Below are 24,717 nucleotides of genomic sequence, written 5' to 3' on the forward strand. Positions count from 1 at the left end.
TTCTCACACTGGAGGTGTTTAATGAATCTTGGCTTTTAGATATTCCCCATTTATCACAGAGGGCTCAGCGGTCGGTCTTACCGGAGACATTCAGCATGTCGTCTATCCTCCCTGTAATCCAATAGTATCCATCCTCATCTCTACGGCAACCTGTAACGGATGAATAATAAAATAATTTAAAATAAAAAATGCAAGAAAAAAAGATATAAAAATGAAATAAAGAACAAAATATATTAAAAGTAGGTCTTATCTCTCACCGTCTCCTGTGACGTAGTATCCCGGAAACTTCTTGAAGTACACGGTTTCAAACCTCTGCTTGTTCCCGTACACCGTCCTCATCACACCGGGCCACGGCTGTTTGAACACCTGTTTGAAAGCAGAGGGAGCAGAAACCGATCAAAACACATGACCAGTGAATACATCAAACATCATTAACATGTGGTGGTGATGATGATGATGATGATGCTCACCAGGTACCCTTCGCTCGGTCCCTCCAGCTCCTCTCCAGACTCATTCAAGATGGCCGGAACCACTCCGAAGAACGGGAATGTCTGGAGGACAGAAGTGATGGTGAATAAAAGTGGATTGGATTTGTGTTTAATTACCTCCACCAAGGAGTTTATATTTGTAGCTTAGTCTGTCTGTCAGCAGGATTAATGATAGGTGCCTGGTACAATTGTCGTTAAACTTGGTGTTATAATACACGTATGATAACATTGTGTAAATAATCAAATGCCTCTTAAATCATTTCTGATTCTATACACTTTCATTGTCTTAAATGTTTTTTCTATCACTTCTTTCTTCTTCTTTCGTGTCTTTTATTTTCCAATAGCATTCATGCAACATTGTTAAACATGTTGAACATTTATTTAATTCAATCATTCACAGTTTGTTCTAATCCATTTGAAAGTGTTAAAGCACAACTGTGTTATATTTTATTTACTCACAGCAGATCCAGGTTTCATGGGTGTGGCTGCAGGTAGAGGAGTCAACACATGTCCACCCTGAAAGGCCAGAAAACATCCAGTTAGAAAAGTGTTTTATCCCACAGCGTGTGAATAACCTGTGATTCCAGCAGAGGGCAGTCACACTCTGCAACTACTGAATAATATTAATAATAATACATTTAATTTGAATAGTGGCTTTCTAAGTGATCACACACTTCAAACAAGCATGCATACAAATATGATAACAAAAGATGCAATAAAATAAATAAGAAAAACAAAATGCAGAATAAATATTGTATTTTAAATTGTCAAGACTGTAGAGAAGGCCATCCTTTCCTACCCATTTAACATTGATGAATGTAAGACATACTGGATGCCACTTAGTGGATATGTAATATTATAACTTACAGTTTCTGTCTGCCAGAAAGTGTCCACGATGGGACATCTCTTCTCTCCCACCACGTTGTAGTACCACTGCCAGGCCTCGGGGTTGATCGGCTCTCCCACCGTCCCCAACACTTTCAGAGATTCCCGCTTATACCTGCAGAGAGAGCGTCACTTACCACAGAAACCATTCGAACGGCTCCCTTGCGTGACCAATAACATGTTAGATTATGATGGTCTGAGGCGACTCACTTGTGCACCGGCTCTTTGCCGTACTTCATCAGCAGCCTGATGGCGGTGGGAGCCGTGTAGAACTTGGAAACATGATATTTGTCCACAATCTCCCACATACGGCTCACATCTGGGTAAGTAGGCAGGCCCTCGAACTGAAACACACATAACAAATCGTAATTATATAAGAACTTAAACAACTGAAAGAGATTTGAAACAGGAGGAAATTATATAATTAATAAAATAAGAAGTATATCTATAAATAATTGTATTTTAAGGACAAAGAGTATCGTATGCTGTACAACTTGTTAAGACCCCTGAGGGAAACATTTTAAAAGACAGTGACAAATGTCATTAAAACTAAAAAGCGTTTTCCACCTGTAAGGCTTTTATTGTCATCTATGCAAAATCCTATAAATAAAAATCATATTTAAATGAAGCTTTCTTTAGTTGCAGATAGAATCAGCCACCAGGAAGTGGAGTAATGGCAGCGGCCCTCACTCACCAGGACGCTGGTGGCCCCGTTGGCCAGCGGGCCGTAGGTGATGTAGGAGTGTCCGGTGATCCAGCCGATGTCTGCCGTGCACCAGTACACGTCGTCGGGCTGGTGGTCGAACACCAGTTTGAAGGTGGTGGCGGTGTAGAGCATGTAGCCGCTGATGGTGTGGAGCACTCCCTGCAGGCGAGAGGAGCGTTGGGAAGGATTTGACGCAGTGGATGATTTAAAAACATTGTGATTTAAAAGAGAAAAAAGCATATTTTTGTTGCGTGATGGAATAAAATGATAGATATTTATATTTGTTGCTGGAGAATGAAAAATGTGTATTGCTTCAAATTATGTTATATGTATATTTTATCCCATTATTTTTACTTATTATTTAATAACTTCAAACCTCTTTAAGGTTTAAACATATTTAATGATATTTAATTGTTGAAGGGTGTCTAAGATCTACGACAGCTCGCTTCAGTTTTTACATTTACATTTTAACAGTGTATCTGTACGGATGAGTGCTGTGCAGTGTGCAGTGTGCAGTGTGCAGTGTGCAGTGTGCAGTGTGCAGTGTGCAGTGTGCAGTGTGCAGTGTGCAGTGTGCAGTGTGCAGTGTGTGTCTACTCTACCTTGGGTTTGCCGGTTGAGCCGCTGGTGTAGAGGATGAAGAGAGGATCTTCAGAGTTGCACCACTCTGGTTCGCACTCGTCTGAAGCTCCACGTACCAGAGCGTGCCAACACAAGTCCACCTTGGGGTTCCATGGGACCTGCAATCAAACACACACAGAAACGTGCACAGACAGGACAAGTGAATACAATATTCATGATCCTGTCATCAGGTAATTTACATTGAAATGACAGATGTTTGTATATGCTAAAATCAAAGGGAAAGAAAGTTAGTTTGACAAACTAGTTAGGAGAGGAGTGCAAAACATGAAATCTGTAAATCTCAGTTACTGTGAAGCAATCAATTAAGTGCATTATGGAAACAAACGAATGTCCTTTTTTTCCAAATGATTTCCTTTCTGAAAATCAGAGCTGAATAACTTACCATCTGATATAAAATAAGATCTCAAATATAAGGTAAATATAAGACCGAAGGAAAGATAACAGATAAGCGATAAATCAAGATAAGGAAAAACAGATGTATGTTGGTAGCTCTGAGGAGAACATGAACACTACAGGGGAAATGCATCTGGTTAATTGAATTAAACTGAGCTTAACGTGTTTTGGATTAATCTCATTCGCCTTCATTCTGCCACAAAGAATCAAGTTAGCCTCTGTTGACGAGTGAATCGATCCTGATCCGTCCCAGTCAAACCCACAACTCACACAGTATTACACAAAAAGCGGTTTAGATTAAGATTAGTAAGAACATCACAACAATCTTCAGAGACAGCAGGTCATTGGGCTGTGTCAAAGTAAGTAGAAAGTGTAAAACTGCAACACAAAGGGTGATGTTCACAACAAAGAGAGAAAACAGTGTTATATACCAATTCAACAGACGGCCCAGAAAACATCTGAAATTATCGTATCATTTCATTTAAGTGCAATTTTCCGGTCTTATTCAGATTTTCCAAGCAGATTTTTTCCTATAAAAGTTTACTGACACAAAAAAAAATGTTTTGTCTTAATATCAGCGGATATCAGAAAGAACATTTTCATCACAATTACATTTGTTTGTAAACCAGGAGGGGAATAATGATACATTTTGATGTTCACAAATGTACTCTGAACCGTCACAATCACATCATTAAAACTGCTGTTGCTGGGTAAAAACAATAAGCAATAATAATGTCTTCAATTATATCAGATTCAAAAGAAAAATATTATATGTATCATAGAGAAGCAATAGATTAAAATGCCAATAATTTATGAAGCCAACAAAAAATGTACTTGAGTAAGATTTTTCTTTCTTCGTTTATTGCTTTCACTCTGCAGCAGCAATATGACAGGTCTACTTGTGGGACAAATATTCTTCTAAAAAGCCAAAAGAAGAAAGGGTGTTACGGGGGTTTAGTGGAGGGAGGAGGGAATGAAAATACCTGCGGAACAGGACGAGTTTTCTTTACCCTCCCTGTCCTGTTTCTTCTGCTGGGCGGAGGAAAGGAAAGGAGGGAGAGCAGGAGGAGGAGGAAGGAGAAGTTAATGAGAGAGAGTGGTTATTAAAAACAAATTAAAAAAACACAAAATTAAAAGAAAAACCAGGGTCCATAACGTCACCAAAAGTTGATATGGAGAGAGGATTTGGGAGCTTTTCAAGTTTAAAACAATTGTAGTTTTTGAAAAAAAGACCCAAACCACAAAACCAGTTATAGAGAAGTCAGTAAAAGTCTTTATAGGTGTCTTACTTTGTTAATATAATGGATGTAAGGATTACAATTAGAAAGACTGTTTAAAATGATAAATCTAATTTATCTACTTTTGCTGCTTGAAAGTGTAGTATTTAACCAAACAATCAGGTTGTATTGTAGTGGTAGTGTAGTTTAAATGTAGTTTGTTCTTACACCATCAGCAGGGGAAATTGATTACATTTCTTTTATTTCTCATTTAAAAAAAAGGATTATGCAAAATTATTTGCAAACCGTGATGTCCAAAAGAAACACTTGTGTCCAAACGACCCGTGTTATTTTCAGCTTTTAGTGAGATTTATTGACAAGTTAGAAAAATACAGAATACCACCACCCGTTTTCTTAAAAAAATACTGAGAAATGTAATTAGTGTGGTATTATTCACAAGTTAGTCAAATTGACCCCTTTTAAGTTTTCTGCCAAAAAAGGGAGTAGCAAAGCAATTATGTTTTCTTAGGGAAATGTGAAACTTAAAATTAAAATATAAACACATAAAAGGACACACCATGATGGGACTGCATGATATGATAAGACAGTATGACCGTAGAGGATCGATCTAGCGCTGCAGGAACTCTTTGGCCCGGTCTGGAACGGCCCGGTTTGGGTTTTCATCTTTTAGTTTATGGTTTAGTTTATGGTTTACCTGCAGATCAGGACAGGAGCGTTTGGCAGGAGGAGACTGAGAGCCCAGAGGAGTCTCTTCTGCTTCTTTAGACAAGTGCTTCAACATTATACACTTCTGTATAGGGAAACCCCTGTGCACACAAACACACACACACAGAGACTTAGTTTAGATCATCACCACGTCATACACACTGAGCATAACAGACATGTTTCTCTGAATGCGCTGTATGCTTAAAGATATTATTTGCAGCATTAACAATCATTATTAACCTTATAATACTAAAGTACTGTATACTATTATATTAATAGATATATGTGTGTGTGTGTGTGTGTATGTGTATGTGTATGTGTGTGTGTGTATGTGTGTGTGTGTGTGTGTGTGTGTGTGTGTGTGTGTGTGTGTGACATCTTACTTGGCTCTGCATTTCCTGCAGTGCTTCGTCAGCTATGAGCTTCAGGTTGATCAGCTTATCTCCTCGGTAGAAAACCATCTGAGCAAATGAGTTGGACAAAGAGAGAGTGACAGGTGATGAAGAGAGGGAGGAGGAAGAGAAGATAAAGAAATACATCTGGATTCAGACCAGATTGAGCAAGAAAGAACTGATAACGGCAGCTAACTTCGGGCGGGACTGGATATACAGTACGAGCAGGAGTTATGAACATAAGCTGCTGGAAGTGGAAGAAGTTAACTCATGGATTGTACTTCAGTGTACTACTTAGTTTGTTAAAAGTCCTGAATTCAAAATCTATATTAAAACTGCAATGTCATAAGAATCAAAATATACTTAAAGTACTAAAAGTAAAGAAGTCACCATGAAGAATTTCCATTTCAATAATGTGCATTCAATTATAAAGTGGAGCCTATCGATACATAAATGAAGTCTAAAGACGTCTTTTCTTAACATTTAATTACGCAACCTAATTTATGTATTGATTATATTTGATTGAAGTAACTTTAGCTCTCAAATAAAACAAAATACAATACTCGTCCCTGGATTGTAATGAAATAAAAGTATAAAGAAAGAGAAAATGTAATTTCTCACATTAAATACAAGTTCCTAAAAATTGTACTGAAGTAAATGCACTTTTTTTTCCCCATCAATGTCTGGAGGTAGCTTTTTTTTTTTAATGTAATACGTACACTATCTGATACTAAGTCTCTTTTAGGCTCACATCATTTGGTGCACAGGCATTGGTTACATTTCAATGTCATGCTTTTTAATGTTAAGCACTCGTGTTTTACAGCATGGGCCTCACCCCTCTGCAGTTTCAAAGGTAGTTGAGATAGTTCACTAAACTTTTACCATGGGTAGTAAAACTCAACGACACCCAGTGAAGAATAGAGCTGTTTTAACATCCACGCTCTAATTACGTTCTTAACAAGCTACTAAAACTCTCAGAGTACACATGCCGGTCAGAAGGAAAGGCCTCTGATCCAATTACACGACTTCTATGAATGAGTAATGTGTGAACTCCAACCAACTGCAGATTTACAGGATTAATCTACCCAGACTTTAATCCGGCTAATAAGACTTTGATTACTGGGCTCAGCGCAACAGCTCGTCTCAACTTATTCTGCATTTGCTTTCAGCTTCACTAAGGCGCGTTCAGGGACCTGAAACATTTTAACGCCATTTCAATTTCTCAGATGTTATCTCTCCTGTCATTTCACTTCTAAAGCTGCCGAGAGTGGAACTGAAGTTTATTTTCATTGCAAATGATATTGTATATAAATACATTGATTTTTAAAATGTCAGAACATTTTGAAAGACGTACATCCGAGTTTGTCAGCGTTCAAATAATGTTTTAAAATAGCTTGTTTTGTTAGTCCAAAACCAGAAGATATTTGCTGTACCAAAAAACAGAGATGCAGGAAATCTCCATGTTTGAGAGACTGAAAAAATGTCATGAAAAAAGAATAAGAATGGTTACAACCCCAATGACCCAGTAGTAATTTGATGATACATTTGTCGTTTTTTGATAAGGTAGCAGAATAGATCCACAACAATTTGCTTATCTATCCAGTGGTGTATTTTTTTCATTCCCTGTACCCCAAAAGGCCTTTCAGATATTCTGCCGTGTAGATTTGTTTTAGTGTTTTTAAAACCCACCTGCTGTGATGAGCAGCGAACACTCCGAGTCCAGGATCCTCTCACACAGAGACTCTGCTGAGAAACCTGCAAACTGGAAACAAAACCCCACACACACAGTGTTAAAGTATTACAAATACAAACTGTATCTTAAACCATAATTTACTATGTTAACATGTTTTTCTCTGCTAAGGAAAAATATGTTTTTATGCACTATTTATATTTGTTTAAAGGGTGTTGAAGGCATTTCATTTTGTGTGAAGTGGATCCAAATCAGGAAGCGGATACAAGGATTAGTATTTGTGTAAACTATCAGCTACCAATGGGATGTTTAAACGCTCTGATGCAACAAATATTCTTTGTAGCATCCATGTTGTTTCTCTACTGAGACTTGACTGTTCAAGAAGACAACAAAGTCAGTAGTACAACTTTTCCTTCTCTGGAAATAAGACCATCGAAGGAGCAAGTGAGCTCTCTGGGATATGTGCCCTCTTCTAAGTTGTATTTCTAACTCACTCACGATTAGGGATGGGTATCGTTAAGGTTTTAACGGTACTACTACTTTTATCGATACCGCTTATCGATCCGGCCTTTTAACGGTACTTTTATCGGTTCTTTTGGAGAAAAAAATACGGTAAAACTAACTAAACAAATTGTGAACAAAACTAACATTGCTTTTTATTTAAATTAAATACATAATATTTCACATCAAAAGAAACAACAACGTTTTAACAAATCGTATTAATAATGTGATGACAGAACTGTAAACAGAATAGCTGAAACTTTAACTAAATAAAGAGTAACTCAGTTACCTCTAATCTAATTGAGTTAACTCCGTGTGTTTGCTGCTAGCATACATAACACCTGACGTGGAAACGTTACTCGTGGACGGGGCTACAGAGCTACTAGAAAGACAGTCGAACCCGGTGCATTCCTCCTCCGTCTGAATGTGGAGCACTTTTGCTAAATGTTTAGACAAATTGCTCGTGTTACCGCCCTTACATGCTAAACTCTTATTGCACTTTTGGTAACGAGCATTCTCCACATCGAGATGGGTAAAGTTTAACCACCCCTCGGAGTGCGTTCTCTCCGCCATCTCCTCCGTGTTGTGTGTGTTGCTGCATGTAGCAGCTGCGTGTGTGTAAACTGTCCCCGCCCCCTCGCAAGCAGGCGGGGGAGAGAGATCTCTCGTCTGGATGGAAAGATCTAAAATAATCATAGACGCATTTTGCATATTAAAAACGGAGTTGGCGACACTAAAACTGCAATATAATGTTTGTGTAGCAATAACACATGACATATTTTTACATGTCTCCAGTACCGCTAAAAAAAGACCGATAACGTCGGAGCTTAATAACGGTACCACGGTCTTTAATAATTCAGCCCCGGGGCCCGTTTAATACCGGGGCTCGGTACCCATCCCTACCCACGATGGAGTGAACAGAAAATAACGGTCTTTTAAAACCTTGTGAAAATGTAAAGGGTGTTTAAGTCATTTCATTTAGTGTGAAGTGGATCCGAATAATGGAGCGGATACAAGCATTATCTTTGACTTTCATTAAATGTGAGATAGGTCTTTTGTGCTGCATTCATGTAGTGTTGGATTATTCTGCAATCTTGCTTCTCTAACTCACCACGATGGAGTGAACAGCTCCGATGCGGACGCAGGCCAACATGGCCATCACCAGCTCCACCACCATGGGCATGTAGATGGAGACACGGTCGCCCTTCTTCACTCCTACAGACACCAAGACGCAGTGCGATCAGGTCAAATACAACTGAAGTTTGCCTTAAGGGGCCAACAACTGTGGAGTAACCTTCCTTTTAGTATCAGACAGGCTTCTTAAGTGTCCTCTTTAAAAATGTATTTTATAAAAGTGTTTTTTATCAGAGGTTGTGTTTTCTTCTCTATTATTTTATTCCAAATATTTGTTCTCATTGTACTTTATCTAATTGTGATGTTTCTGTGATATGAATAGAGTTGTATTGAGTGTTATATTAAATAAAAGGAGCAATCCTGATTTGTTCTTAATAGTTTTTTATTTTACTTGTTTCTGTGAAGCACTTTGTAAACTCATTTTTTGAAAAGTGCTAAATAAATAAAGATTGTTATGATTATTAAATGCTGAATAAAAGGAGAAATCACATTTACTCCTGTTTTGCTAGAGGATCAGCAAAGTCTTCACAGCCCTATTTAATTACACAGTTGTATTTATAAATCCGGTAGATTTAACAGGTTGACGTACCCTGAGACTTCAGGACGTTGGCGAACTGGCAGACCCTCTGCAGCAGCTCTCTGTACGTCACCGTCAGCTCATCCCCCGGCTCGTTGCCATCCCTGAAAACACATCAAACATAAAGAGAAATGTGTGAGAAAAAACATCTTATTTTAACAAACAAAAGTAGTAAACTGACTGTTACTGCTGTACATGGAGGTGCATGGGTTTACAGCTCCTTCTTCATTCATATAATCAATCAATACTCAATTAAAAACACTATTGCCTAATCCTTTCTGACACTGGTTTTCTACTGCTAACATAATCCCACTCGTTAATCATCCCTAATTATAATGAATCTATATTCAATTCAAACTCCTTTTGCTAAAATGATGCCAATTTAAAACAATCATTATACATCATTGCATTCTTATACTCAATTTATACTCAGTTCAAGCCACTTTTGCTTATTCATTTCTTACAAAGGGTTTCTGATACATCCCAATTATTATAAGCAGGGATGCTCCGATCGATCTGTCCGCCGATCGATATCGGCCGATATTCACTCTCGGCCGATCGATCGGTGCTCTCTATAAAGGCCGATCGAGAGAGCCGATCACATGACGTAAAATACATGACACTTTTCTCTGTGCGCGGCAAAACAAGCTCTCCAAAATGGCTTCACCGGTCTGGCATTATTTTAAGGTGTCCGAAAATGACAATAAAATAGCGCTATGCAACGTGTGTGAAGCAGAAATCCTGCAACTCCGCCCGCTGTGACGGACCGGTGAGCAAAACACACAGACTTAGACCTAACACACTTAGCTATTTTATCTGCCTCTGGAACAAGCTAAACTAGTTAAATATATTTATTCTTCACTGTCGGGTCACTCATTACTGGATCAGCGAGCTGCATGAGATACTGACAGGCTGTCAGGAGAGGGAGGGGGAGAGGGGAGGGGGAGGGGGAGAGAGAGGGAGAGAGGAAAAGAGAGCGCTATCCGCTAATTTCTCCTGTGTTATTATCCAAAGTTAATGTAAACTTGAATAATTTACTTCATTTGAAAGTAATAATGATGTTGGTTTTTGTTTGTGGAAGCACCAGTGAATGAGCCCCATTAACTGAGTTGTAAACATCACTTTAAATGGAAGATCCCCATAGGCCCCGCCCACTCGATCGGTGATCGGTATCGGGCGATACTGATTCCGGCGATCGGCCCCAAAATTGGCGATAGGAGCATCCCTAATTATGAGTTACATGTTATGCTTAATCATTTCTTACGTCATACTGTATGTTTTACAAGCAGGGGGTGAAATCTCATCTCATTAGACAGAGATGTACATTATTATTGCTGTGTGTGTGTATATGATGCATATTACGTTTAACCAAATAACTAATGTTCCAGCATGGGAGGTGTACATATTTCGAAGCAGGTTTATCCAGCCGAGTCACCACTTTTTCTCAATTTAACCATCCATCCATCCATCTTCTCCACTTATCCGTGGTCGGGTCACGGGGGTAGCAGTTCCAGCAGAGAGCCCCAAACTTTCTTTTCCCTGGCGACATCAACCAGCTCTGACTGGGGGATCCCAAGGCGCTCCCAGGCCAGCGAAGAGATATAATCCCTCCACCTGGTCCTAGGTCTACCCCTTGGTCTCTTCCCAGCTGGACGTGCCTGGAACACTTCCCTAGGGAGGCGCCTAGGTGGCATCCTTACTAGGTGCCCCGAACCACCTCAACTGGCGCCTTTCGACGCGAAGGAGGAACGGTTCAACTCCGAGTCCCTCCCGGATGACTGAACTTCTCACCTTATCCCTAAGGGAGACACCAGCCACCCTGCGGAGAAAACCCATCTCGGCCGCTTGTATCCGCGATCTCGTTCTTTCGGTCATGACCCATCCTTCATGACCATAGGTGAGGGTAGGAACGAAAATGGCCCGGAAGACAGAGAGCTTTGCCTTCTGGCTCAGCTCCCTTTTCGTCACAACGGTGCGGTAAAGCGACTGCAGTACCGCTCCCGCTGCTCCGATTCTCCGGCCCATCTCACACTCCATTGTTCCCTCACTCAAGAACAAGACCCCGAGATACTTGAACTCCTTCACTTGGGGTAAGGACTCATTCCCTACTTGGAGTTTAAAGTCCATCGGTTTCCTGCTGAGAACCATGGCCTCAGATTTGGAGGTGCTGATCCTCATCCCAGCCGCTTCACACTCGGTTGCGAACCGATCCAGTGAGTGCTGAAGGTTGCAGACCGATGAAGCCATTAGAACCACATCATCTGCAAAAAGCAGTGGTGCAATCCTTAGTCCACCGAACTGGAGACCCCCTCCCCCATGACTATGCCTCAAAATCCTATCCATGTATATTACAAACAGGATTGGTGACAAAGCGCAGCCCTGGCGGAGGCCAACCCTCACCGGAAATGGGTCCGACTTACTGCCGAGGACCCGGACACAGCTCTCGCTTTGGGAGTACAGAGATTGGATGGCCCTGAGTAGAGACCCCCCTCACCCCATACTCCTGCAGCACCTCCCACAGTAACTCCCTGGGAACCCGGTCATATGCCTTCTCCAAGTCTACAAAACACATGTAGACCGGATAAGCGTACTCCCAGGCCCCCTCCAGGATCCTTGCGAGAGTAAAAAGCTGATCCGTCGTTCCACGACCAGGACGGAATCCGCATTGTTCCTCCTCAATCTGAGGTTCGACAATCGGCCCTGACCCTCCTTTCGAGTACCTTAGAGTCAACTTTCCCGGGGAGGCTGAGTAGTGTGATGCCTCTGTAATTGGCACACACCCTCTGATCCCCCTTTTTGAAAAGGGGAACCACCACCCCGGTCTGTCACTCCTTCGGTACTAAAATAAAGATCTAAAAACCGGAACTTTTATCACAGTCAGATTTTGATCAGCAGAACTTCAGCCCAGTTGTGAAAGATTTAAACTTTCCCCTTTTTCACAACACAGTTACACCCTGGGCGTTGAAGGAACACACACACACACACACACACACACACACACACACACACACACACACACACACACACACACACACACACACACACACACACACACACACACACACACACACACACACACACACACACACACACACACACACACACACACACACACACACACACACACACACACACACACACACACACACACACACACACACACACACACACACACACACACACACACTACACACACACACACACACAACACACACACACACACACACACACACACACACACACACACACACACACACACACACACACACACACACACACACACACACACACACACACACACACACACACACACACACACACAGCTGGACTAAGGCTTCTAGATGAATAGCATTGTCTCGAGAGCACAGAGAGATGAATGAGTTTGTGACAGCGCTGCCCTCTCCAGATTATTAAATTAAGCCGTGTCCTGAATCTCGTCTCTCGGAGTCACAGCTGAGTCTACAGAGACGAGACACACAGTTAGTGATGGAGAGGAGAGCTGGGACCCAACTCTGCACTATTATTACATTTATATTAATGAATCACGAATCACGATAATTAAATTCATCTCTACTTAAGCCTCTTATTGTCATACTGTTAACCCTTTACATTCTTGGATAGATCATTTATGCAAAACCAACAATACAGAACCTTTCGAATAAAAGCTTTTAATTAGACCAAATGAGTTTCATAGGGACGGGGTTCAACTCTGGAATATTGTCGTTATTAATTTATTGAACAATTAGAGCTAGAATAATGAATGGGTTAGGAAACATTAGGCTTCAGGAAAATAGGACTTTATTTCTTTTACATTTCAGATCAAACAGTTACTCAGTTAATTGAGGGAATAATCGTCAGTTGCAGCATCACTGCAGAAAATATGTTTTACAATTCATTTGTCAACCAAATAATAGTTTGAAAATATGTCTGGAAAAGATAACCATCTCAATGTGCGAGGCGACGTTGACAAATACTTATTTTGACAAAGACGTTGACAAAGTTTTAAGGCCTTTGTGTACAGTATAGTTTAACAAATGTCATTGTAGCCAGGTTTGAGGCAATGTACTTTACCATTTTGTGTTAACAGGAAAATGATGCAATAACATTTTCCGACTGACGTCAATCAACCTGCAACTTCTTTATCCCAATGCAAACTAAATGTCACAAATGTACTCCTTCAAGTCTGTCTGTTTTTTGCTTTAAAAGCTCTATTCCCCTTTTGCAATATAATGTGTAAGAGGGGACAACAAGTGCACATTTATAAAAACACACATATTATTTCACACATTTTCACTTTTGAATACTTTTCATATGAGATAGTAATGTGCCGTGGAACTCGGACACAGCTCAAGGAGTAAAAGTAAAAAACACCTGAGGGAAAAACATCCGTCAACAAGTAAGAGATGAGGAGAAGTAAATAAAAAAGACATGACCGAGAAATGAGAGAGCATTATGAAAGACTGTTTTTCTAGAGTGCAATCTTCGGAGGACTTTAAATCCACCATGGGGACAAAACTGTTGCAAATCTTGAGCAACATTATAAAATATGTAAGCATGAACACGCACGTTTATGAGCATTGAATACAAGCTTAAACACGTCACAAAAGGTTCCTTCCCTGAAGTTTAAATGTGTTCTCAGTCTACCAACATGTGTACATGGACCATAAAGTAGAACACATATACAAAGCTGCACAGTTTAAATCCCAGAAGGAAACCGAGCTGTTTTTGTGCAACTTGTTTGACATTAGAGTCACATAACTTTAATGAGCAGAGTAAAATCACTTTCAGATGTGTTGCGTTAAATCCAAAATGACTGTGTCACACTCGGTCTCTCTTTTTATTGCCCAACTGATTGAGGCTGATAAGACCAGCATTAAAAAGGAACACACACAAACATAAGCCCCGCCCTCCCCTGGCATCCAGCGTATGAAACTGTTGCAAAACAACCTCTTTAAGCAGCAGTGAGCAACTGATCCAGAAACACACTGCTGCCATCAGTGGAGTGTCTCAATAGTGGCACACACTGTTTCTTTAGGTTCTTCCAGTATAGTGTGTATATGTGTGTGTGGGGAGCTGGCAGAGCTGAAAGGTCTCTGTGACCCGCTTGGCACCGAGCGCTAATGGGAGTTCACAGAATGACTGATACTGTTTTAGAGCTCTGACATCGATAATCATTTACAATACGACATCTGAGCTGCAGTGTGTGTGTGTGTGTGTGTGTGTGTGTGTGTGTGTGTGTGTGTGTGTGTGTGTGTGTGTGTGTGTGTGTGTGTGTGTGTGTGTGTGTGTAATCAGGACACAATAAAGACAGCGGTTATATAGTTTAGACACTGACAGATATGTAAGAGATAACCAAATCAAATATATTAATGTTTTTTTTTTTTTTTACATACATACAATCCTGATAAGAACCCTTGTATAATCCCTCATGCCTCCGCTCATCAGAAGCCAACCTCCTATCCATCCCCACCCGCATCATTCACCGGACCTGGGGGGACAGAGCCTTCTCCGTCGCTGCCCCCTCCCTCTGGAACTCACTCCCACAACCCATCAGAGACTGCACTGACCTCTTCAATCTGGCTTTTAATGTGCGATTGTTTTTGTATTATTTGACTTTAACTATATATATTTATTTGTTGTTCTTTTCACTATATCTGTAAAGCGTATTTAAGCACCTGTAAAAGCGCTAACAAAATAAATCTATTATTATTATTATTAACAGGACAGAGTAAAATCATGTTGTCAGTGCTCTTTGGAGAAAAAACTCTGTACTGTATCTTCATTAACTCACACCTTTGTTTGTTTTCGCAGCTCATTGTAACGTATAGGCTGAAATGCAACTGCAGAGATATCTGACATTAGATGATATACATTGTTATATAAGTGTGGCAGATCAATTGGTTATACTAGAATACTAAAAACAACTAAAAACTTGTATTCGTGTTAGACTGTTGGTAAGACAAAACAAGCCAACTACTTTTTTAAAACACTTTATAAATAAATGAGTTGAGCATGCAGGAGAAACATGTTTTGCATGCTGGTAACAAACACTTCGCTGAAGGTCATCAGACAAGTTGGCCCGGCTATCCTTACTGCAAATGTTAAGAGCGATAATAGCACGTACACACGTTAATAAACACACACACACACGCCTATAAATAAACAATGACACACATCTTCAACACTGTGGGTTTGAATGTCAGGGACCGAGGAGGACAAAATGGTTCTTTAGTATGACGACATCACTTAAAACTAAAAAAGGCCAGCGTATCAAATGATAATAAACACATGAACATTTTAAAACTGCTTTCTTTTATATGTTCTTAATGGAACAAGTGACTTCTCGAGGTCAGGGTGAAAACAGTATCAGCGTTTAGTTTGAGTTAAAGTTAGTGGTGCACGATAATTAACGGCCCGATAATTATCGGTCCGATATTAGGAATTATGACGTCATCCCGATAAACCCGATAACAGTATTAATAGCCCCGATAATATACAATATATTTTTGGGGTAAAAAAAAGAAAAAAATACTGCGGTGTGGGTGGATTGGGATGAGGGGCGCTTGTTTTTCACTCGGCTCCTCCCGTTTTGCCAGTACTGTGGTATTAGTGGTTTAGGAAGAGGGGAGTTTTTCACAAATCCAGCGCTCCCTAACTGCCTGGCTGACGTAAATGGTGTGCGGCCGTGAAGCCAGGACAGTAAACAAACATGTCGCCGGTAGTATGGGACTATTTCAAAGTTTCAGAGTTAGATAGTTCGCTTGCTATTTGTATTAACAAATGCAATGCAGAAGTTCCACGAGGAGGGAAAAAGGCAACGAGCTATAATACTTCCAACCTGATTAGTGACCTGAAACATCGCCATCGCTACGATGGTGTGTTAAAAGCGTAGGAAGACGCCTGCGCTGCTAAACTAGCGGCAAATCCAAAGCCAGCTGCAAAGGCACCGGGGCTTTTACCTATCGACGAGGCTTTTGAAAAAGGCAAGAAGTTTGCCAGAGACGACCCCAGGGTTAGTTTTGTTCATAGTAGTAATGCTCATGTCATTTGTTCACTACTAGTCTTTTTTTTACCACCAGGTGTGCAAAAACTACAGGTACATTTAATATATATATATATATATATATATTATTATCGGTATCGGTCTTGAGAAGCAGGAAGTTATCGGTATCGGTTTCAAAAAACCAATATCGTGCATCCCTAGTTAAAGTGGCTTAGTTCATCATTTCATTCATAGTGATAAAACTAAATAAAGAACAACTCATTTTTATTCAAAGCCATAAATTGAACACTGAACGTCATGTGCTAAAACACATTTTGAATTTTTTGACCGAAATGTAAGAAGTCCCTTTATGGATAACTGGTTTTTACTCCAGTAGATATTTTAAGTTCTTCTCATTTTAACTCCTCAATATACTGTTGGTTAGTTTAATCTAATAGATGATCATATGTTTGTAGCTTTGTTCTGTGAGAACCAAAAATCTGTAAAAGAATCAGCTTTTCTCCAAAAGAATCCTTGTTTTCAGATTTTAAAAGATGCATTTTTTAGCTGATCTAAGAGGCTTTTATAAAGCTTAAGAAGTAGCAGATTAAATCCAAAAACAATATTGACAATCTGTTCATTGTTGTATTGTTCAAGCAAAATGCTAACATGAATGCAGGTGTTCTGCTTTTCCTTGTCAAATGTGTTAATAAATTAAATATTTGCTAAATGGCTAAAATAATCTGCAGTCAAATCTGAATAAGAATAACTGTTTGTTACAGAGGAAACATTTAGCAGATAGTATGATTAGTGGATCGGCAAAAAGATTGGCATAAGTTGGATTTAATCAATACAAGTCTACATTTACTGGTTTAGCTTTTGTTTGTTTGTGTAAAAAATGTCCCTTTTGCTCAGGGAAACTGTAGTCAAGATGTTACACTACAAGACATCTTACAGAGAAAATGACCTAATATTAATGAAAATAATGATAAGTTGCAGCACTGCTTTCAGAGATGGTCCTGCACATTAAAGTCAGCGAGGGCTCACATGTTCTGGTATCTCCGCTACATTTTAATCACACGTTCCCACTTTCCCCATCCTCTCCCTGGATGGCACCGCTTTAAAAAGCCTTGTGTGGCCTGACTGCATTCCTCCCTGTGGCCTCAGCATTCACATGAGGACACATCAGAGCCCGGAGGCAAGAGGCACAAAGAGGGAGAAGAGAGAGTGAAAGAAAATAAGTGATGCTGCAGAGCGAGAAGAGGAGCCTTTCAAGACAAACAGGAACACGTGCAGTGTTTCAGTAAAGAGGGTCAGCCAAGAGGAAGAGATGGAGAGGTTGTGTTGTGAACTTGTTGTGAACACACACACGCAAACACACACACACACACACTCACCAGTAGAAGGCCACTTTATCTCCGAGCTTCCTCTCGTGGACGTTGCGGTCGAGCAGATTGTAGCAGATGTTGGTTGAAGCTCCTTCCATGAACTTGGTGAATATTTCTCCTTTAGTCACATCGAAGTTGTATTCGAGGAACGGACCCGAGTGTTTGGTCTTCCAGAAGAAATCTTTAGCAATGTCGCCCCAAAACTCTGCAGGACGGGAGAAGACACAAAATAGTAAATATACGTCTTCATACTGGGCAAAAGAACGGTTTTGTGTTCTTGATAGCTATGGACTGACTCAGCATGTGACGGAGCCCACGCACAATAATTCAAAAATTCAAAAATGTTATAGATGCCATTGCTCCAACTAAGGTAAAGGAAGTGTCTGGCAAGAAAATATCTCCATGCAGAAAGGCCATGACCGTGAGAGCAGAAAAAAGAGAGTGTCCCAAAAGCTGAACGTAGGTGGCGAAAAACAAATCTCCAGGTTCACTTTGAAATCTATAAAGAGAGACTTGGCCTTTATAATTTGGAATTGAAAAACGCACGACAATCGTTCTTCTCTGACATCATTACCAAAAACAACGCACGTGCCTTGTTTGCTACCATCGACAGACTAACTAACCCCCCAGTGTCAGTAGCCTCTGAATTTCTATCCACCAGGGCGTGCAATGATTTTGCCTTCTTTTTCACTGACAAAATGCATCAGGAACAGCAAATGTGTTGTCAGATGTCCACTTAAAATCAATTCAGACATCATGACACAATTCCATCAGATTAATGATAAAAACCTAGAGGACATTATACAACTTCTGAAATCCTCCTCCTGCTGCCTTGATATTATTCCAACAGGATTTTTCAAAGACGTTTTTCCTTGCATGGCCTCAGATCTACTTCATATAGTAAACAAATCTCTTTACTCAGGTATTTTTCCACAGGCCCTGAAAACTGCAGTCATTAAACCGCTCTTAAAAAAGAATAATCTAGATGCTTCAGTAATGAACAATTACAGGCCCATATCAAACCTGCCATTTCTAGGTAAAATCATTGAAAAAGTTGTTTTTGAACAGTTGAGTCATTTCTTGCATTTAAATAACTGTTTCGATGTGTTCCAGTCAGGCTTTCGTCCAAACCACAGCACTGAGACTGCTCTTGTAAAGGTCTTTAATGACATCCACTTAAACACAGACAGTGGCAGAACTTCAGTGTTAGTATTATTAGATCTCAGTGCTGCGTTTGACACTGTTGACCACAACATATTACTAGACCGACTGGAAAACTGGGTGGGACTTTCGGAAATAGTTCTAAATTGGTTTGAATCCTACTTAAAGGACAGAAACAACTTTGTTTCTATAGGTAATACACATCTGAGTTGACAAATATGACATGTGGGGTTCCTCAAGGCTCCATCTTGGGGCCTCTTCTCTTTAATATCTACATGCTACCACTGGCTCAGATAATGAACAACAAAATAAGTTACCATAGCTATGCAGATGACACACAAATTTACGTAACAATTTCACCAGGAGACTATGCTCCAATTCAAACACTGAGTAAGTGCATTGAACAAATCAATGACTGGATGTGTCAGAACTTTCTCCAATTAAACAAAGATAAAACTGAGGTAATGGTTTTTGGAGCCAAGTCAGAACGTATAAAAGTTAGCGCTGAGCTTCAGTCTGCAATGTTCAAAACAACAGATAAAGCCAGAAATCTAGGTGTAGTCATGGACTCTGACCTGAGTTTCAACAGTCACATTAAAACAGTTACTAATCAGCCTACTATCACCTAAAGAATATATCTAGGATTAAAAGACTAATGTCACAGCAGGATTTAGAAAAACTTGTCCATGCTTTTATCTTCAGTAGACTCGACTACTGCAATGGTGTCTTCACAGGTCTCACTAAAAAATCTATTAGGAAGCTGCAGCTAATTCAGAACGCCGCTGCTCGAGTCCTCACTAACACTAAGAAAGTGGATCACATCACTCCTGTTCTGAAGTCTTTACACTGGCTTCCTGTGTGTCAAAGAATAGATTTCAAAATACTGCTGCTGGTTTATAAAGCTTTGAATGGTTTAGGCCCAAAATACATTTCTGACCTCCTGCTAAATTATGAACCATCCAGATCTCTCAGGTCTTCAGGAACTGGTCAGCTTTCTGTCCCCAGAGTCAGAACTAAACATGGAGAAGCAGCGTTCAGTTATTATGCTCCAAATATCTGGAACAAACTCCCAGAAACCTGCAGGTCCGCTGCAACTCTTACTACTTTTAAATCCAGGCTGAAGACTTTTCTTTTTGTCGCTGCTTTTAATTGAACTATTCATATCTTAGACTGCACTGAAACCTTTATTCATGTATTTTTTCTTTTAATGTTTCTTTTATTAGCTTTTCTTTTTAATGACTGATTTTAGATGCCATTTTCTTAATGTCTTTAATTTTTTGTAAAGCACTTTGAATTACCTTGTGTTGAAAAGTGCTATATAAATAAACTTGCCTTCATCTCAGATACATTTGTAAGTTACAGGTCTCACGTATCGTCTTATTTAATGCAATGCTTCAGATTTAGCAGGAAAGACAGTTATGTTGCAAATCACAGCTTGTATGTTGTTGGCCTGTGTGGCTCTTGCAGTCAGGCCACACATGTTGCAAGATGCATTTGGTTGAAAGAGGATTCGGATTGTGGCAACCACTTTTAGAATTTACTTAAAAAAGTCCAAAAACAACAACAGAGGTCCACCAAAAATCACCAGAACAAGGTGAAATTAATTGATTATGTGTTCAATTTAAAAACTACACCTCAAAATGATTTTCGTTATAACACAGATTGTTTCTCAGTTTATAAGTTAAGCAGTTTGTCTATGAATTGCAAGAAATGTTTGGAAAGTCAATTTCCTAAAGCTCTGAAATGTCTTGTTTTGAGCAATTACATTTAAAAGATGATTGTATTTGTTGCTTCTTTAAAAACCCAGGCCACTGTGGAAAGGACTGAGCTTTGCTACATTAGTGCTGCTCGTTTAACCAGTTGAGTTACCAAGGTGCTTCAAAGGTCATCATTTCAAACAGAAAGGCAGCAAACCTTCCCTTCAGGGAAAATGCAACCAGATAAAAGCTTTTGAAAGACTGAGTGTTTCACTGAACCACCAGCAGAGCTCATGAAGAGCTAAATACAATATTTATTTCAGCATTCAACAAAAACAAAACCTGCCAACATATGTGTTTGCAACTCAAGGTGGTTAATAATCATCTCACTGTAACTTGTCCCACTTGTTGAAGTTCCTTTTGCGAAACGTTTATGGGCTAGCCTTCTCTGTATATCATTAACATAGATAAGGCATGATAACCCAGCATGGTTATTTCATCATGGCACAGCTATGGAGAATGCAATAACGGTTGTTTATAAACTCCTGAGCCCAGAGCCAGAGATCAGATTCCACCTGCAGGAAAAACTTGTGTAATGTCTCTTACATACTTTACACATAGACTCCACTTCACAAGGAAATGAAATTAGCTAGTGTTTGATTAACAATAACTGCACAGATATGGAATCTGGTCTGGTAAGTTCAGCAGAGACATGTCCCGCCCAAAGGACCAGAAAACCCTGACATAATCCAGCCGTACACGTTTGTCTGCAGGAAAACAATGAATGAATATTTTGACAAGCCATACTTATAGGTTTTCAGGGCTTAAAATGTAAGTTATTTTTGATTTAATGATTATTATTATGTTGATTTTACTCCTGAATTGTTGTTTTTTTCCATAACATGTCAACATGTAACATCGACAAAAGTGGCCGGAATAGAGATATCTTCAATTGGATTTTTTTACACTGTTAATTTAGGGCTGAGCCTGAGGGCTTGGCACAACCCCTAAAATAATAATATTCTGAAATGCAGCTTTAAGTCACAGTCTGAGTAAAGTCTGAATAACTTGAATGCCTTTTCCTCGGCTGAAAAAACACTGTGGAGGGTTTCTGCTCTGTATACTTTAGGGCAGGGGTGTCAAACTCAAGGCCCGGGGGCCAAATCCGGCCCGCGAATTAATTCAATGTGGCCCGCAAGAGCATGCAAAGAATATAATACGTTTATTATACGGTTACACGCCACTTTACAGGAGCACGTTGCCCATAAACTACATGTCCCACAATGCATCTTGTTTTGTGACATGCGCACTGAAGAGACTTGCAATTATTTGCCCTGGACTTCTGCTTTCAGACGTAGTTAATTATGAAGTTATTACCCTATCCGATAATAATCCAATGCACAGGAAGTTATGTATTATAATACATTATTTTATATATATATATATATATACACAGGGCTGCACATAACTGGTGCGCATGCGCACCTCGGCCAAAAAAAGAGCACCGGGTCATTTGAAAAAAGGCGCATTTGCGTACCAACATTGAGAGAGAGAGAGAGAGAGAGAGAGAGAGAGAGAGAGAGAGCGAGAGCGAGAGCGAGAGCGAGAGCGAGAGCGAGAGCGAGAGAGAGAGAGAGAGAGAGAGAGAGAGAGAGAGAGAGAGAGACATATGAACTCAGGGCCGGCCCGTAGCGCTGGCGTTGATTTTCGCCTAGGGCGCCAGATCTGTGGAGGCGCTGCGCTGGCAGCTCTGGGAGGGAAAAAAACATTTTTGACCGTTGGTGCTCATCCTAATTTTCGGCCTTGATGTAACAACATTATAATTAAGTAAATGTAACACCCTTTTCACCCCGGTTACACTTTTCATTTGCCCTGTACGATGGGCGCTGTAAGTGATGAAAATGGGGGATGTTGGCTTATCTGGCGCCCGCAGCTCACAGCCAAAATGCGAATGAGCGAGGGAGAGAGCGAGGGAGAGAGCTGTTGTTATTAGCATCTGGTGCTAGCTGCTCTAACGGAAGAAGAAGATGTTTCTACAATGATGTGGAGGGAGAGTCCTCTCCAGTCAGACTGAGAGGCTGATAACTACAGCTCAGTGAGGTAAAGGACTCTGAGTGTTTAGATAGTTAACTTTAGTCTAAGTTCAAACGGTTTGGTCACAATTTATGTAAACACATATTTTCCACTCCTTTATAATTATTGGGATAAACAGGTTTGAAATAATTCCAATGTATACTATAGGACAGTAACCAAACATATCCTTTTAAAACTGGACTTTCGACCCAAAACCAGCTGTTGACTTGTGGATGCAAGCAGCTAATCGCAGACTCAACCAGAGAGGAAGAAGTAGGCCTACATCATCAGCTACCATGTCTGACAGAGAGGAAGACAGTGAGGAGAACAGTGAGGAGGGTAGTGATGACAGCTTGTAGGATTACTGCTCGTGCTAATGTTGTCTTGTGTTCACCTCTGCCTGTGTGTTCTGTGTTCACCTCTGCATGTGTGTTCTGTGTTCACCTCTGTGTGTTCTGTGTTCACCTCTGTGTGTTCTGTGTTCACCTCTGCATGTGTGTTCTGTGTTCACCTCTGTGTGTTCTGTGCCGTGTGTCTGACAAATAAAGACCGGTTTATTTATTTCAATTTAAAGATGAGCACCAAGCAACATCTCCAGGTGCTCCTTTGAGAACCAGGGCAAACAAGTTATGTGCACCCCTGGTTATAAAGTCACAACCGGCCCTTTGAGTGCAACCATAATGCTGATGTGGCCCGCGATTAAATTGAGTTTGACACCCCTGCTTTAGGGGTTAGGGCACCTCTGACATAGACCTATTATATTTTTAAATCAAATACATAAGACTTATGAAAAACGGCTCATTTCAGAACACTGTATTATATTATTGATTATAGTTATCCTGGATAACAATTAAGTCTTAGTTATTTATCTACAAATTATCTTGTATTGGTGTAGTTGATTAGTTTGTATCAGTCTAATAGTTAATAAATGTATCAACAACATTTTGTGCAGAAAAATAAAATAGTTTGTTAACAACAATGTGACAATACTGTTTTAAAAAATCTTATTCCAAAGCCTGATTATTCTTAAGAATTACAACGTAATATCTCTTTTAAAATATGTAGTTTGTTATTATACTATCATCAAATCAAAGGCATACAATGTTCTTAAAATGACAATAATATAGTTAAATTATAATTATTTCAGGGCCAATAAATCAAAAATAAGTACTTATCGTGGATACAGTAAATCGGAGCAGAAAATATAGGATAATCCAGTAAAGTAAAAATATCTCAATTCTAAGTACAGTAAAGGTACTTTTACCACTTTAACAACTTAATTACATTATGACAGCATTGACTTACCATCAGGATTCTCTATGGACTTTAAGTAGAGCTCCTTATATTTCTCAAAGCTGGGGATGTGAGCTTCCTTCTTCAGCTCCTCAGACCCGTGGAAGACGTCTTCCTTCGGCACTTTTTCGGGAATCATCTCTGAAACGCTTGTTTGATACTTTTCCACGTTGGCTCTAGCACGCTTGCAGCCCAGCTTCGTTTGAATGTCAATCGATATATTGACTGCACGCACAGACGCTGTCACAGATAATCAATATCAGCAATGCAGGACGGGAGAGCAGGAGCTGCAGGAGCGAGCAGCACAATGAAGCAATGCAGCTGCATCAAAGTTCATTCAGACTTCCTTGTTTTGCAGGATGTTTCCTTGTTGATTTCCGTAATACTTTACGTGCAAAAGCCGCGTTTGGACACAACACGTGCAGCTGCAGTTGTGAAGCAAAGTCCGGATTAGTTTGCGTGCAGCTCCGGTGGATTTCTCGTGTGAAGTCCCGCAAACAAGGACACGGCTGAGTGGGTGTCCAGTGAAGCTAACAGGCTAAGCTATCTCACACCAGTAGAAGGTGGACACGCGCTGAGACGAGGCCCTTCTGTATTAGCTTTTCAGACTCTACGTGTTTTTAATTATCAAATTAAGATATTCACTCAGTCAGCAGAGGGGTTTCTAATAATGCCCTGGAGGCTGAATTGAACTGTTTTTGTCCCAGCGGTGACACTTCTTCTTCTTCGTCTCCTTTCCTTCTTCTTCTTCTTTTCTTTTGACAACGATGAA

General features: G+C 40.1%; 1 protein-coding gene across 1 annotated transcript in view; it reads right to left on the bottom strand.

Moving 5' to 3' along the window:
• The window catches only part of LOC117551921 (acetyl-coenzyme A synthetase, cytoplasmic-like), a 31,014-nt gene extending 6,297 nt beyond the window's left edge, over positions 1 to 24,717 (bottom strand). The window contains 17 exon segments of the mRNA XM_034225000.1: positions 82 to 150; positions 258 to 366; positions 471 to 551; positions 948 to 1,004; positions 1,356 to 1,488; positions 1,584 to 1,717; positions 2,068 to 2,238; positions 2,682 to 2,819; positions 5,047 to 5,158; positions 5,441 to 5,454; positions 5,456 to 5,518; positions 6,169 to 6,173; positions 7,139 to 7,211; positions 8,752 to 8,855; positions 9,364 to 9,455; positions 17,731 to 17,926; positions 23,958 to 24,717. Of these exon segments, the coding sequence (XP_034080891.1) occupies positions 82 to 150; positions 258 to 366; positions 471 to 551; positions 948 to 1,004; positions 1,356 to 1,488; positions 1,584 to 1,717; positions 2,068 to 2,238; positions 2,682 to 2,819; positions 5,047 to 5,158; positions 5,441 to 5,454; positions 5,456 to 5,518; positions 6,169 to 6,173; positions 7,139 to 7,211; positions 8,752 to 8,855; positions 9,364 to 9,455; positions 17,731 to 17,926; positions 23,958 to 24,084 (1,678 nt within the window). The 5' untranslated portion in view covers positions 24,085 to 24,717.

This window comes from Gymnodraco acuticeps, unplaced genomic scaffold (genome assembly GCF_902827175.1).
Source record: "Gymnodraco acuticeps unplaced genomic scaffold, fGymAcu1.1, whole genome shotgun sequence".
In the NCBI taxonomy this organism is placed as follows: Eukaryota; Metazoa; Chordata; class Actinopteri; order Perciformes; family Bathydraconidae; genus Gymnodraco; species Gymnodraco acuticeps.